This window comes from Chelonoidis abingdonii, chromosome 10, assembly GCF_003597395.2.
Source record: "Chelonoidis abingdonii isolate Lonesome George chromosome 10, CheloAbing_2.0, whole genome shotgun sequence".
NCBI classification, from domain to species: domain Eukaryota; kingdom Metazoa; phylum Chordata; order Testudines; family Testudinidae; genus Chelonoidis; species Chelonoidis abingdonii.
Window position 1 is genome coordinate 29,408,997 of NC_133778.1, and position 16,405 is coordinate 29,425,401.

Sequence of the window (16,405 nt, forward strand, 5' to 3'; positions counted from 1 at the left end):
ACCCTGTAGCACAGTGGAAAATTGGCGCCTGTAGCTCCAGCCCCAGAGTTGGCGCCTATGCAAAGAGCCACATATTAACCTCTGAAGAGCTGCATGTGGCTCTGGAGCCACAGCTTGGCCACCCCTGTTCTAGACCATGCCAGGCAATAAAATGCAATATTCCTCCATCACAGTGAAATGCTGGAAACAGAAAAAACTACTTTCATACTGAGAGTCTGAGCTTTTATCTTTGTTTCTTATGGATAACATGAAAAGTTACATGAACACTATTACCCAATAAACTCTGAATATTCAGTTGTGAATCCAACTCTCCCTTCTATACCATCACCACTCTTCCTGCCACCCCCTCCCCACCAAAAGGAGGTTTTCAAAAATATTAATGTTGCGAGCCGCAATAAAGAAAATGTAACTGGAAGTCAAAATACTTCCTGGGTTAACTTAAAAAACCCAAAACATACTATAAAAAGTAAGGAAGTTTTAATTCCCAACTGTCGAATTGTGAATATGATAGTTTAATCAATTCAATGAATGTATCCATTATTTAACTTGGCAGGAACTGCAAAGAATTTGGGTCAGATGGTATAAAAATGAAATGGCATTATCAGACATGTGACTATCAAAAACAGTAAATGGCTTGTCACGAAAATGTCAGTAAACCATTTTAGATGCTTTATTAAAAAAACAATATATGAAAAAATTAGGTCAGTTGTTACAAAACTTACTGATCTCTGCAGATCTACTGGGTACTGGAGGAGGCTGTGTGCCATTGCGAGTAGGTGTTGATGACTGAGGGGATATGGGAGAAAAGGGAACCATATCAAAGATGTCAGTGGAGGGTGATTTAGGTGTCACACTGCCTGCCTACAATAAGGACAATAAATATTAGGGTAATATTTCACATGAAAAATCACAATACTGAACTTTTCAGCATGCAGATAAGAGCTACAGTATCAAAAATAACAGCATGCAAAACCCAGCTCCTGACACCAAGCAAATGGCATTCACAACCAAGAGTTTATGGGACATGCTAAAACCTGAATAGCATCGTAAATTTCACATTTTCAGTAAATCTGAGATAGCCAGAAATAAATGACATTTAGACCTGAAAGAGCCGGACAGAAATAACTCTAAATTAAAAAGAATTTGAATAGAGGTATTATTCCCAAGACCCATTTAAGATAACGGGGCAACAGCAGTAGGCTATACATTTGAATGTACAGAACTAGTGCCTGAAATTAAAAGATATAATTACAATATTTTTTGTTACTGATTTATCCTTATATAACATGAGTATTTATTTGATAACCTATGCTGCTCTTCTCAATGCGTGGAATGTATTTTGTGATAAGCAATAACCTGGACATCTAACACACTGACAACATGTAATATTAAAATCCAAAATTAAAAAAAATATATCCTTGAATGGGGAGCAGAAAATATTTCATTATGAAAGCCCAGGACTTTTTAGCAGACTTCAGCAAATACTGGATAAGCAAATAAGTTACTGTGGTTTTAAAGTCACATTAAAATAAAAACATTAATCACAGCTCATACAGCAGTTCTACCATCATTCCCAGGACACAGAATACAACGCTATCAAGTCAATACAGAACAGACACTAAAAACACAGCTTAAAAATTCAGAATGACAAACCAAACTAAGGCAAAATATATACCATTGATATGGGAAACACAAATGCAAGTTCAGCTTTACTCACATTATAGAAAACAAGCTTCTGGAAACTAGAAATACTATAATGTGAAATGAAAAAGTCCTATTTCCTAATTACTTGGTAAAATAATTCTCAATTTGGTCAAAATGCTGATATGAAAGAGGTTGTAACCACAGGATTAAGACAGACTGATTTAGTCAGATTATCTCAGTGCTACAACCTGTGTGATAAGCAGCCTTTACAGATGCTGGCTCATGGGCGTTCCACAGCCCTCCTGGGACACACAGCTGTAATAGGAATGTTGGAAAGGTATTTTCCTTTCGTTAGTAGTTTCTCTGTAGCTTGAACTGTCCCTTCCCAGAGATGCAGCCACACAGTTCCATTCCAGAAAAGAAGGGCAGAGCTGGAGATCAGAATGCGATTCTTTAGCAGCACATTCACTCTGTGCGGGATCAATTAAAACCTTCTACTCATATAACTAGGTTACTATTATTATTATTTTTAACATAAAGTCCATATACAGGCCAGAACCAGCCTTCTCTGCTTCTTGAGGCTACCCAAATATTTCGCTCATCTGCAGCATTCTCTCATTCAGCATCACTCCAGGAGGTGGTGGAGAAGAAGGGGAGATAGAGCAGAGACAGGCTCTGGATAAGAACTCACTGGAGGCAGAAATCTCATTTTCAGTACTTCTTCCTCTCTCAGTGAAATGCTCTTCTACTCCCCAGTTGGCAGGGTTTTTTGAAAGTGTTGTTTTCTGCAAAAAGCTAACCTGTTTCTTGAATGTGTTGACTCTCGGACTTCTACAGACTGTACTGCTTGGAAAGATTTTATATATATATATCTATAGATATAATCTGTATAATATATAAAGCTTGGGCTGGAGACAGTCCTAAAGTATTTATTTCCTGTATATTCATCTATATTGTCTTTATTCAATAGCCTTTTGTGGTATTATTTTCTCAAAATCACATAAGTCCAGCTCATGAATTTGGAATTTATATTTTATATATGTACTGTAGGATCTGGGCATACTCAGCCCTTCTGAGGTTGGCCCGTTTTTATTTATATGTATTGATGTGCCTAATTTAAGGGTTCCACATATAAAAATTTTGGCTTGTTTTTTTACTTCATTCTATTTAAAATAAATAATTCTCATGCATGTTTGTGGTAAGATTAGAGTTCAACTTCTTTTTTAAAAAATGATTAAATTATATGGGACTTTTCACACACATATGCACACACTCTTGCTGACATCAAGAGGTGTAAGCACATGCACTTCAGAGACAGCCTATGGCCCAACGGTTCTTGAGAGAATATTGTTTATGTGCAATAGACTCTTGTTAATCTGCACATAGAACTCCCATTAATATCATCGGAATTCTGTGTGTAATTTGCAGGCTGTGCAGCACAAACAACAGTAATCAAAAAGTGGGCAGATCTCACACTCCTCATGCAAATAGAACTCCCACCGACAGGAGAGGTGGTTTGTCTGCATCAGGAGCATGATATCACGCCATGCATGTATTTATGAGACATAAATTACCCTAGATTCACATGCAGATTTCCCACTGATGTTCATGGAAGATCTTTGCGTGAATTGTGGCCAGTAGATTATAACTGAGAACTTAAGGTTATAAATAGCTCTGCAGAAGCTAGAGAGAGACGTAAACAATATTTAAGGTCAGTCTTAAATGAGTCTTTTTGGTAAAAGCTTTTCATTCATATTTTGCTGTTCAATATTCCAATTTCTTGTCATATTCATTGGATATTTTGATACCATTAATACAACTAATTTTATTAAATTTGATCATTAGTGGTTAATTCAAAAAATAAATGTGCACTATTAAAATCTGGATGAACATGAGAAGCATTTTTATTCAGTAAACACATGCAGAAAGCCATGATAATGTTTGCCAAATACAGCCAAATGTCATTTGCAAATGGAAAAAAGGTTGTGAGTATTGACAAATTGTTATGAGAAGGCAGTCAATATGCATGTTACAGATCATTTAGAATAAAATAATCTGCAGCCTTCATTTTGCACAGAGTTTATATAAACTATGGTAAAATAAATATAATGGCTGATTGCTCGTCTGGCTAATCAATACTTTCTCACTTACCCAAGTTCTCTTTCTACTGAAAAAATTAAAGCCCTCCAAATCAGACTTTTGGGACACTGTCTTGAATAATGTAAATAGCTATTATTAGTATAATTACTCTACCAAAAATAGCAAACTAGTCCAATAAATATAGCACATACAGGTAAACCATTAGAATGTAAAGAAAAAGAAATGTTAAAAAGTTGGGAAAATAGGGTATTATCTTAAGGATATGATGCAGGCACTACAGAACATCTCAAGAAGTCTCCATATTTTAACCGTACCCAGACAAAACCTACAATACATCTGATCTGTCCTTTAACCACTGTACAAAATGTATATTTAATACAATCAACACACAACAAAGAACATGGGAAAATAGAAAAAAAATTTTGCACAGCAGGATTACACGAGGTCTTGGGATGCTGTATTCATTGACTGGCTTTGGAAGACCACTTTTTGAAGGTGGTGGTGTTAATAGTCCAGATGATAGTCTGGAGTCAGGAGAGCTCATAGGAGTAAGTGTAATGGAAGAGATATCTAAACAAGGAGTTGAATCCTCATTATTACACCAGAAAAAGGTGGAGGGTCTTTGAAACATATGTTGATCATTATCAGACTTTATGTGCAGCAGCTGTAAAGGAATCACAGAAAGAGAAAATATTCTAAGGAATAGAAAGTGGTAGCATAAGGGAAAGAAAAAATGCACATTTTATATTTTAAAAATTTGTTTGCAAATCGCTGTTCAACAGAAAGCTAAATAATTTTTTTGTTAATGAAAAAAGAACCTTAAAAACCCATAGTCATAAAAGATATTCCAGTATTTGTGGGAACAAATAAGATTCAAATAAGATATTAAAAATTGAATCAAAATACAATGAATATATTTTCAAATATGGGCAGAATGGGTTGCACCCACAAAAATCTTCATGCAACAACATAACCCCGTATTTGCACATGCAAAACAGTAGTTAGGCATATAATTAGGGAGGAAAGTTGTTGTGGTTAAAGTACAGGCCAGAATCTGGTTCACTGTTATGTTAATATACAGTTCCATTGACCATTTCTTTTTACCCCCAAAATAAAAAAAAATTCATATAATAAAATCCTTATACAATAAAAAAGTCTGCTATGTAGGCAGTTTATGGGATTTGTTTTATTTTGAATAGGAAGATTATATTGGCTCCTTTAGTTACTCAGCTATAGAATATGGAAACTATACAGTTCCTGCACAGAAATATATATCCTTATGACATTTTTGGTACAATAGCAACTAAAGCACTTTTGAGTTGAAATTAGATGCTTTTTACTAGAAATTCAAACAGTGTCTAAGATCTTCTATCACAAAGGCTCAAATCCTCTTTCCTCTAGTACAGGTAAACAGGGTTTATGACACAGTGGAACTGCTGTGGTTATGCTGAGTGGGGAGCCTCTTGCCGTGAACAATCCAGCATTCTGGGGACTTCTGGCACAGCAGTTCTTTCCAGCTGAAGAGGGGTGAAGCATGAAGGTTCTACCAAGCCTCAAGTCCTCCACACACAACGGGATGAGGGGTGCAATGGCCAGAATTACTACTTCAGCCTTTGAGTAGCATCACTGGGACTGGTCCTTGTCTGCTCTGTGACCTGGGGAGAGGATTCCTCCCCTCCCCATGGCCACCCCCAAACACACAGTCAGCAGGGAATCATGTCTTAGATTTGGTGGGTGCTAAAATGTGTACTTATTCTCATTACCCAAAAGTCTGACAGTAAAGCCTTACTTCCTCGATTTTATTTCCTTTCATTTTTAACTTCTTACTTCCTTTTGTTTCCTGTATCTATTTGAATTTTAAGATTTAAAAGAAGTTGTTTTAAAATTTTCTTTTAAAAAAGCTGTGTTTTCATTTATAATTCTATAGGCTTCTCATTTCAAAAACAAAACACACAAACATTATTTGAAAAGCAGGTGGAAAGGTTTTGTTTGATTTTCCCTGCCATGTCCTGAGCTGGGGTCAAGGTTCTGTGTTTCTCATGAAAGAAATGATGGCATTACAAACAACTCAGCCAGACCAGGGAGTTGACTCTATCCCCTGCTTTAAGTGTTTGTGATGTCATCATTCTCTCAGCCCCACCCCGACCCCCACCTCCATTATAGACACTGAGCCTTGAACACAGGTCCTGGAAAATGAGGGCAAGGTTCACAAATATTTGGTTTGGAAATGTGTCTAACCAGGCACTCTTTGGAGCCATATCTTGATTCTTGCCCCAAAGCCTGATAAAAACATCTTTGCACAAGTGAAATATCAAGCTGCATATAAAAACAGAATCCTCCTTCAATCCTGCAAAAAGGGATTTACTTCTTGAACAGCCAGTACTCCTTGGCAAGGCTAAGAGGAGTGGGGACTGAAGATGGTGGATGTATGCTGTGAATACTTTGTCCATCTAACTTTCTGGTTTGCCCACAGTCACTCCACTCTGAGGGCCTGACAGAGAAGGTTGCAAAGTTCACCTTGCATGGCTTCTTCATACAGTAACCCTGCCGTACAACTGAAATTTGGCATTATCATTGCTTTTTGAGTCTTGCATACCCACATGTGGATCAAGATTTGGGCCTGAAATAATAAGACCTTAAACTGTTCTTTCATGGTTATTTAGGAAACATTTCACTTTCTTTTCAAGTGCCTCAATTTTTCTTGTTTTCTTTATGGTCAAAGCCATGTTAAGGACACAACTTGGCAATTTTAACAGCAAAGCGGTTTTTAAATTACAAGAGCGCTAAACGTAAAATCTACACTGCATGTGTATCCACTCAATGTTTGTAACTGAAAACAGCAAAAACTCATTTTCTTATATTAAAACATGGAAAAACATATTTGCTGCAGGCTGAAACTTTGTGTTCCAAGCCATACAAAACCTAAATATTCAAATAAAATAAATAAATACATAAATACTCAGGAAAACAAGATTTAAATAATTTTGGTAGAATTTTGAAGAACAACCTCACTAGGCTATGTCTCCAGTAACGGTGCTGGTGCAGAGTTTTCCCACTGTCCAAAGATCGTAGAGTTTGCTAATGTTACATATTACCAGTTATTACATTTATATATTATGTGATACTAGATTTGAATAGACTTAAGCAAGCAAAATACTGTCTAAAATACAAAACAATTGAGAAGGATTATTCAGTCATCAGAGTCACCATTTGGGTCCTACAAAGTAACCAAGCCGATATCCCAAAGTGTGATCAAACGTATAGTACAGGGGTAGGCAACCTATGGCATGTGTGCTGAAGGTGGCACATGAGCTGATTTTCAGTGGCATTCACATTGCCTGGGTCCTGGCCACTAGTCCGGGGGGCTCTGCATTTTAATTTAATTTTAAATGATGCTTCTTAAATATTTTAAAAACCTTATTTACTTTACATACAACAATAGTTTAGTTATATATTATAGACTTATAGGAAGAGACCTTCTAAAAACGTTAACATGTATTACTGGCATGCGAAACCTTAAATCAGAGTGAATAAACGAAGACTCGGCACACCACTTCTGAAAGGTTGCTGACCCCTGGTACAGGAAGTACAATGTAATATGTAGTTTTATGTAACGGAAGAGATTTTCCATGTAACTTTGGATGTGTGGTACACCCTATACCCATCCCTTTTGTTTGATTCTGGTCAACTCAGTACAGTAACTCCTCACTTAAAGTCATCTCAGTTAACGTTGTTTCATTGTTACATTGCTGATCAATTAGGGAACATGCTCGTTTAAAGTTGTGCAATGCTCCCTTATAACAGTGTTTGGCAGCAGGAAGAGCAGCCCATCGCAGCTAGTTGGTGGGGGCTTGGAACCAGGGTGGTCCAGCAGCCCCCCTATCAGCTCCCCCTATCAGCTTCCTGCTCCCCTAAGTTCCCTGTGCAGCAGCTGCCTGCAGTTCAGCTATCCCTCCCCCCACTGCCATGTGCTGCTCCTGCCCTCTGCCTTGCAGCAGCTCCCTGAGACTCCTGCTTGCTGTGCGAGGGGGGTGGGGAGGGAAGGAACAGGGGGACTAATGTCAGCGTGTCTCCCTCCCCCTGCTCCTACACCCCACCTACCCCATCTCCCATAGAACAGGGGGGACACACCAGGGCTCAAGATGGAGGGAGCTTGCGGCAGCTGCAGTCTCAGCAAGCTGATCTAATTAACAATGCAGTGTACTTAAAGGGGAAATGTGCATATCTCTCTCTCACACAAATGATGTGTGTCTCTGTCTGGGTTGTCTTCCCTCCCTCCATTCCTGCTGCTTTGTAGAGTGAGAGAGTTAACCCTTGAAGGCTCAGCAAATTGCTAGTTCATCATTTAGCAGTAAGGGAAAATCCCACCCTCTGACTCCACCACCTACACCAAGCTTCACAATCATCATCACAGTGTACCAGTATTAAATCGTTTGTTTAAAACTTATATTGTGTGTGTGTATATATCTCTCTCTCTATATATAGTCTTTTGTCTGGTGGAAAAAAAATTCCCTGGAACCTAACCCCCTCATTTACATTAATTCTTATGGGGAAATTAGATTAGTTTAATATCATTTCGCTTAAAGTTGCATTTTTCAGTAACATAACTACGTTACATGAGGAGTTACTGTCTAGCAGTATAGCTGTGTTCTATGCCAAATAAAAATCCTGAGTGATGAGACTGGAATCAACTTATGGATTTAATTTTGTTTTGTGAGTAATTTGCAATTGTGCACCTGCACTGCGATTTGAACCAGTGTTGAGAGCATAAACTGATGTGCTGTATAACATGGCTATTTTTCATCTTCTGGAAAGAGACAGGAAGAGTCACCCAGAGGCTTCCAAGGATTACTGTCTTGCTCATGACTAGGGCTTCCGTGACTTTCCGTGACTTCTGCAGCTGCTGGTGCTGGCTCAGGGGATGCCAGGGCCAGGCAGCTCCTGGGCCACCAGCAGCAGTTTGGGTGTGTGGGAGCAGGGTCAGGGCTAGGGACAGGGGGTTGGGGGCATGATTACCTCGGGGTGGGAGGCTCCCCAGCTCCCATGGCCCCGTAACTCCTAGGCAGTGGAGGGGCCGTGGGGAGGGGAGCTCTATGCTGCCAACTGCCCAGGCCGCACCCCTGCAGCTCCTATGGGCTGCGGTTCCTGGCTAATGGGAGCGGCGGCAGCTGGTGCTTGTGGCTGGAGCAGTGCACTGAGCCCCCTGACCCTCCCCCTGCTGTCTAAGAGCTGCAGGGATGTGGAGCCGGGTAGGGAGCTCCTGCCAGCCCCACCAACCCTCCCTGCCCCCTGCAGCAAAAGCATGGGGTCCTGGCCACATGCCACGCCCTGGCCCACCCCCAGCAACAGTGGGGATCCCGGGCTGTGCTGCCTGCCCCCTCCCCACCAGCAGGGTCTCCTGAATCGCCTTCCTCAGCATCCCTGGTGTCCCCAGACTGCCCCTCCTAGCACCCGCAGATCCCCACCCAAGTTTAAGTCACAGCAGGTATTTTTAGTAACAGTCATGGACAGGTTACGGGCCATGAATTTCTGTTTACTGCCTGTGACCTGTACATGACTTTTACTAAAAATACCTGTGATTAAAATGTAGCCTTACTCATGACTCTTGTATGCTTTACCACTCTCTATGATGGGAGAATGGAAAATCCTCACCAGAAGTACAGAAGAAGAAAAGGTGTGTGACAGTCCTCATTTGGGGTCTGTTTGGGGAGCATGGTCTACTGGTCAGGACCGCAACTTCTGACTGCCAAGAAGATTGTGTGGAGGGAAGCCCTGACCCTCCCACTCTGTCAGGCTCTGACCCAGGGTTCTTTGGGCTATCAGTAGTCTGGCAGCCAAGGCTGCCCTCTCTGGGCCTCTTTCTCCTGTTGTCCCCCTAGGTCAGCTTAGTCCAAGAATCATAGAATATTAGGGTTGGAAGAGACCTCAGGAGGTCATCTAGTCCACCGCCCTGCTCGAACCAGGACCAACACCAACTATATGATACCAGCCAGGGATCTGTCAAGCTGGGGCTTAAAAACCTCTAAGGATGGAGATTCCACCACTTCCCTAGGTAATCCATTTCAGCGCTTTACCACCCTCCAAGTGAAACAGGTTTTCCTAATATCTTAGACCTCCTCCACCACAACTTGAGACTATTGCTCCTTGTTCTGTCATCTGCCACCACTGAGAACAGCCGAGCTCCATCCTCTTTGGAACCCCCTTTCAGGTAGTTGAAGGCTGCTATCAAATCCCCCCTCACTCTTCTCTTCTGCAGACTAAATAAGCCCAGGTCCCTCAGCCTCTTCTCATAAGTCATGTGCTCCAGCCCCCAAATTGCTGGACTCTCTCCAATTTGTCCACATCCTTTCTGTAGTGGGGCCCCCAAAACTGGATGCAATACTCGAGATGTGGCCTCACCAGTGCCGAATAGAGGGGAATAATCATTTTACCTTGATCTGCTGGCAACAAGGGCACACTGTTGACTCATATCCAGCTTTTCGTCCACTGTAATCCCCAGGTCCTTTTCTGCATCACTGCCACTTAGCCAGTCGGTCCCCAGTCTGTAGCAGTGCATGGGATTCTTCTGTGCAAAGTGCAAGACTCTGCACTTCTCCTTGTTGAACCTCATCAGATTTCTTTTGGCCCAATCCTCCAGTTTGTCTAGGTCACTCTGGACCCTATTCCTACCCTTCAGCATATCTACCTCTCCCCGCAGCTTAGTGTCATCCACAAACTTGCTGAGGGTGCAATCCATCCCATCATCCAGAACATTAATGAAGATGTTGAACAAAACTGTCTCCAGGACAGACCCCTGGGGCACTTCATTTGATACCGCCTGCCAACTAGAATCGAGCTGTTGATCGCTACCCATTGAACCCGACAATCTAGCCAGCTTTCTATCCACCTTATAGTCCATTCATCCAATACTTGCTTTTTTAACACAATAAATAAGAGGGGTTTACCAATGTCCAAAGTCCACAGGATACGTCCCTTTCTGGTTGTCTCTGGGGTGGGTCTTCCCTTCCCTTAGGGAGGGCCCCTTTGGGCAGCTGTGTCAGTGCCTTAGGCTTCCCTCTGCTCTGCACTGCTGGAGCTGTGGGCTGCAAGTCTGTTCACCTCCAGCTCTGCCACCCAAATAAGCTAATTCCCTGTCTTTTAATTTCTCCAGCAGATGGAGTATTTGCTGCAGTTGTGGCGGGGCTGGCTGAGCCCAAAATAATCCCTTAACCCCACGATGCCCAGCGTGAGGTTTGTATATCCCATCGCAAGGTGCTACAGATCGCTTTTAAAAAAGAGATGTGCTCAGAACATCCATGGACACTGTCTTCTCTCTTCAGCTCACTTTGAAGCTCTTAGCCAGGGCCAGTGCTGTAGCAGGTGTGCATTTACAGGGCCAGATTTAAGGGTTAGAGCAAGGCCAGCCAACATGCAACACAAGACCCAAAGGTCACATCATCTTAGGCTTTTTAAAGATAGAAAGTTAAAAAAAAACATGAAAAAAAAATCACAAGCCTAAACAAAAATGGAATCTCACCCAAACTGTGTTGGCTCACATGCTGCCAACTACTGGAATATTGCACCACGGTAACACTTTTTCTTGGCAAATTGTTCTATAATGATGTCCAGCTCCATCCTTGCTGTCTTGTCTTCCTCACTTGCAAGGAAAGCAAGGTCACTGAGCCGTGCCCATTTTCCACTTCTGGTAAAAAATCATTGAGAGAACTTGACACTATGAAACTCAAGTAGCTCTGGATTGCAAGTGACAAACTGAACACCTCTGTGTCCTCTGTAAAATAATACAGCCTGAATGACACAATCTCCTGAATCAAGTCTGAAGAAAATTAAGAGTATTTTCCCATGAATTTAAGAACTTCCTCTGTTGACTTTTCTAAAGTTATATTTCAAAGTCACTTGGGCTGGGGGAAACCAAACAGCTTAACTACCTCTTGAAATCCTTCACACTGAGATTTTAGTTCCCTGTTTTGTCTAAAACCTCAAAATATCTCCTTCAATGGTTATCCTTTGCTTCAAAGACAGAACTGTATGCAAATTCATCACGTGTGGTGTTCATGTCTCTTCCTGTCGCTTGGATAGTTTGAATTTTCAAAACCCATTGATTCCCACCTGTTCTGAGATGCTTTTACAATTTCCTTGTACTTTTCTTCATATCAGAGTTCACTGAGCTCATTCACTGTGCTCTTAAATGTCCTGGCACAGATTAATTTTCTTTGGCTGAAGGATTCCAGAGGCTGCAGCCATGATAACCAAGATCCTATGTCACCATAACAGATTGAGGTAGAACATCCAGACCATGAAAGACAAGTTGTTTTTTACTCTTGATGTGTGTCCCCGGCTCCTGCATTAAGCAACAGTTTCAACTTATAGGGATTCAATTGTATTCTGAAAATTTACTCTCATTGGCTTTCATTTGAGCTGCCCATTTAGTATTGCAGATTGTCTTTAAATCTAAAGATCTCCTTCATTCTTCAGAAGCCTGTTCAATTTTATGTGCTGCATCTATCCTGCCAACTTCTTCAGGGGTCTGAGGCACATCATCAAGTTCCTCTTCCCTTTGCAAAACTTCACTGTTTCAAGCAAAAGTATGAAGGTAATGATTATTTTGGACTTAATCATTAGCTTTCCCTATCGACGGTTAGAGTCTGCAAAATATTTATATATTTCCTGCAAAGTTCAGAACAAACCCTTCAGATCTGGACTGGCCTTATCTTCAGCAGCATGCACCAAAAGTAGGTTAATTTGATGTACTGAGCAATCAATGTATGATGCATACACTTTGTCTCCTCTGCCTGACAGATATTCTCTCATTTTTTTGCTTACAGTCCTCCACAAGCTCTGGCCATAACACTGTCCCCATCATATCCCTGTCCAGACATGTATTTGGGGTCTAATCCATACTTGCAGAATTCTATATTAGATAACTGGTCACACAAGGAGGCAGCATCTGCCTCACTTGCTGCCACAAAGCTTACAAAATGCTCTTTAATACCTACTTTTCCTTCAAAATGATCAATATTAACAAATAGAAGCAAAATAGTCATCAGATCAACATGGCTAATATTTCCAGGTAACAACTTATCTTTTTTACAGCTATGAAGTACACCTCCACCCTGATATAATGCCACCCGATATAGCACGAATTCGGCTATAACGTGGTAAAGCAGAACTCTGAGGGGGCAGGGCTGCGCGCTCCAGCAGATCAAATCAAGTTCAATATAATGCAGTTTCACCTATAACGCGATAAGAATTTTTGGCTCCCAAGGACAGCATTATATCGAGGTAGAGGTGTATGTACCTCCTGGCTTCTGATGCTAAAAGACTTACGTTCATCAGTAATTGTCTTGTTTAAGTACTTGATTTCCCTTAGTGTCACTGATATATTGAGCAAAAGTGACAGTGTGCCTTGCAAATAGCGTAATGATGCTCAACTAAATACCATCATTGTTGCTCTCCAGCACTTCACGGTGGCCATGAAGGGGAGACCTAAACTAGCTAAAGTTTTAACAGCATCAATCAATATTTTTAGTACTTCTTGCCATTTCTTATTATGTTCAGATGCTTGTTTATCAAGACATGCATTGATCCTCCGTGAACTGTAAAGCTGCCACATTTGACTACACATGTTGTTTGCTTCTGCCATGAACAGACATTGACTTTAGAGTATTCTTTCAATCACTGTTAACCAGACCGATTTTCGAAAATCTGTATCCTTGAACAACCAATAAATGTGACAGTATGCATAATCTGAAAGAGATCAGTATACTAGCCACTTGACATGTAAATCTTCAGCGTGGTGCATTTTTCATTCTGTAAAATGAAGATGAAAAATGGTGGCCTATATGACAAAAAGGAAACTGTCCATATGGCATATCATTCTCAGTGGACTGGTAAGGACAAGCAGTACAAGCATGAGTAATAGCTCAGATGATAAAACAATCTTGAAAGTGACTTACTAGATGGGAATGTCAAACCTATTTCAGCAGGAAGTCTGCTTAGACCTGCTTCATTGTTGACCTGCTTGTCTACAGGGTCTTTGGGCTTTTTGGTTTTCTATCATCTATGAGATCTTTGGCTTTGTAGCTCATCTACAGGTCTTCAGCTGTGCTTGTTTCAAGCAAAGTTTATCTGGAAATAGCATCAGCTACTACTACAGGTGCAACTTCAATGTGCTTCACAAATTGTTTCCTGATTTAAACTTTGACACAATGACAGATATATGCTTGTTGCACTGAGATGCAGTTCTTGACTTTCTATTTCAGATTGCAGGAGTTGATCATGAAGTTTATAAAATGTGCCTGCTGCTCAGCATCTCTGGAAACAGTTTATAACTAATCTCCTTTTCTTTTCATTTGCTGAAACCAGACCTTTATTTGTATTTATGGTTGTCATTGTCAGGTATCTTCCACTATGAGAATAACTACATTGGAAATACAGGCCTAAATTAAGTGTATTTTTGTGCTGCTTAATTTGTCCTTCAGTTGTGAAGGTAACCCTTCAAAAATGTTGAATTTCTGTGCCGAATCTAGCAGAGAGAGAGAGACAGAGCTAAAGTGGGGCTGGCTGGGGAGAGTCCTGAGCAGGCCTTTGTTTACACTAAACAAAGGTAAGGTCAGGCCAGGAATTAGCAGACACCTGTGATGCAGTGAGATCCAAAGGCGCACACATATTTTCTGTCTGTTTTTCTCTCTCTGACACTATTTTCCACATTGGTTGGTTTCTTCCTCTACTCCTCTGTTTGTTTCGTCTTTTACTACTTCCCTTGCATTGCTCTTCTCTCACACACTGCCTTCCTTCCTGACTGTTCCCTGTTATTTATTCTCATCAAGGGAGTTCTGTGGCTGTCATGGCATTTCCTTCAGTTTCTTTTTTTCTGATTCTGAAATTCTGGTTAGTCAGATCCTGTAATGCTTGCAGATGCTCCAGGAATGTCTTGAAAAAATATCCAACATTTGAAAAAAAAAAAATCCTTCCTGTCTCTAGATCAAGGCCTGTTTGGCTGGTTCCTAAGCAGTCAGCCAGGGCTTGGTATATAACTTCTTATGGAAAGAGATAGAGTCAACATGGTTGTGAATGACTACACTTTCAATCAATTGTACATCCCCATGAAGGCTGGTGGGTAGAGCTCATCCCCTTCTAGATTGCTTCAGGCAGCAACAGTGCAAAAAGGCACACCCAGATATTTTGAATAATGAAAATAGGTTTATTTAAATTAAATAGATGCACTCAGGGATCCACTGAGGTTGTGTGTGCAAGTTCTCTCAAAAGCAGTATCTAAACTCTTATTGTGATACAAACATAAGCAGCACCACCATATGAAACCAATAAAGAGAAAATCAGATTGCTCCCACATAATCAAGACCAAATGCAAGAATGACCAGTGATTAATGTACTGCCAAACCACTAAAACACAGAGGAAAAGTAAACAGCACACATACAAGAGTAATGGAAACTTTAGCTGTATATCTAAATGACTGATTGCATGAAACGGAGAAAAAAACACCAACAGCCAGCAGGAACACCCTGTGCCAACAGTTCAAATGCCACACAGGAGTATAACTGCACAGAAACTCCAACGGTCTAGTCCCAACTAAGGAAACCACATATTTCTAACCACGTTATAGTATTACCCTAATACTTCTCACAGACTTATTCAGGAAGTGGTAACAAATGTATTACCCTATTTTGCATAAGACTTCTCCACTGACAGTTAAATATCATAGTGAGCAACTATTTAAGCTATCATCACTATCAGCTTTGATAGATAGAGTGCTTTCCATCAGTAGGTCTCAAAACACTTTATAAAGGAAGTCAATAGCATTATAAATCCATCTGATCACTTACTGACACTCACTAGATCAGTGGTTCTCAACCTATTGACCATATGTGGCCCGCAATGTGTTATGTGGGATGCATCCAATACTACCTGTATGGCCCTAAGAATCTGACATAGGCTGCCTCTCTCTGCTGATAGGGTTGCAAGCGGCCTGTGGGTCGCAGGTTGAGAACCACTCCACTAGATCATAGTTTGAGTTGACTGGATTGTTTAAGAAATAGTGTGCCCATATCAAACTCATTTTCTGCTGTTTTTCTACATTTCTGCTCTTTTAAATAAGTCCATTTAAAATGTATATTTTACTTTCCAGTTGTTTAGTTTCCAGTTGTCTCCACTTGACTTGTCTCTAACCTTACTTAAAATATTTAGGGAAGTCTTGTTTCCATTTTTTTTATCATCAAATAAACAATTTTGTATTGCATTTCACATGTCCATGCCATGTGTTAAAACAGGACTTGATTACAATGGACAAATAACAGACCATTCCCACTTGTTTCAGGGACTCTAGATAAGAGAAGAAGGCACTAGTAAGATTTTGCTCTGTGATACCATGTGATCTTTTCCAGGGTCCTCAATAGCAATTTATTTTTATTTGTAAATTTCAACTGCCAGGCAGTTAACAAATAACAAATTTTAGCTTTTAAAAGTTTACATGCAGAATGTCACACAACGTCACCCATGCAGAGACATACATCTGTCTTCCCTCACAGAGTAGAACTCTTGCAATAAATTCAAGCATACATAGTAGCAACCTTTATCTGAAAAGAGACAAAGTAATACATGGGAAGTTTAGTAGAGTAGTCTTTTCTCATTTTATGCCTAAATGTA

General features: G+C 40.5%; 1 protein-coding gene across 3 annotated transcripts in view; it reads right to left on the reverse strand.

Annotated features, from left to right (window-relative positions):
* The window catches only part of GULP1 (GULP PTB domain containing engulfment adaptor 1), a 217,202-nt gene that overhangs the window by 30,966 nt on the left and 169,831 nt on the right, over positions 1 to 16,405 (reverse strand). For 2 of the 3 annotated variants that reach the window (XM_032802591.2, XM_075070065.1), the window contains exons 9-10: positions 4,184 to 4,408; positions 723 to 861 (exon numbers count right to left, since the gene is read on the reverse strand). In XM_032802591.2, the coding sequence (XP_032658482.1) occupies positions 723 to 861; positions 4,184 to 4,408 (364 nt within the window). The remainder of the gene's footprint in view (positions 1 to 722; positions 862 to 4,183; positions 4,409 to 16,405) is intronic. The other variant, XM_075070066.1, reaches the window with a different exon arrangement.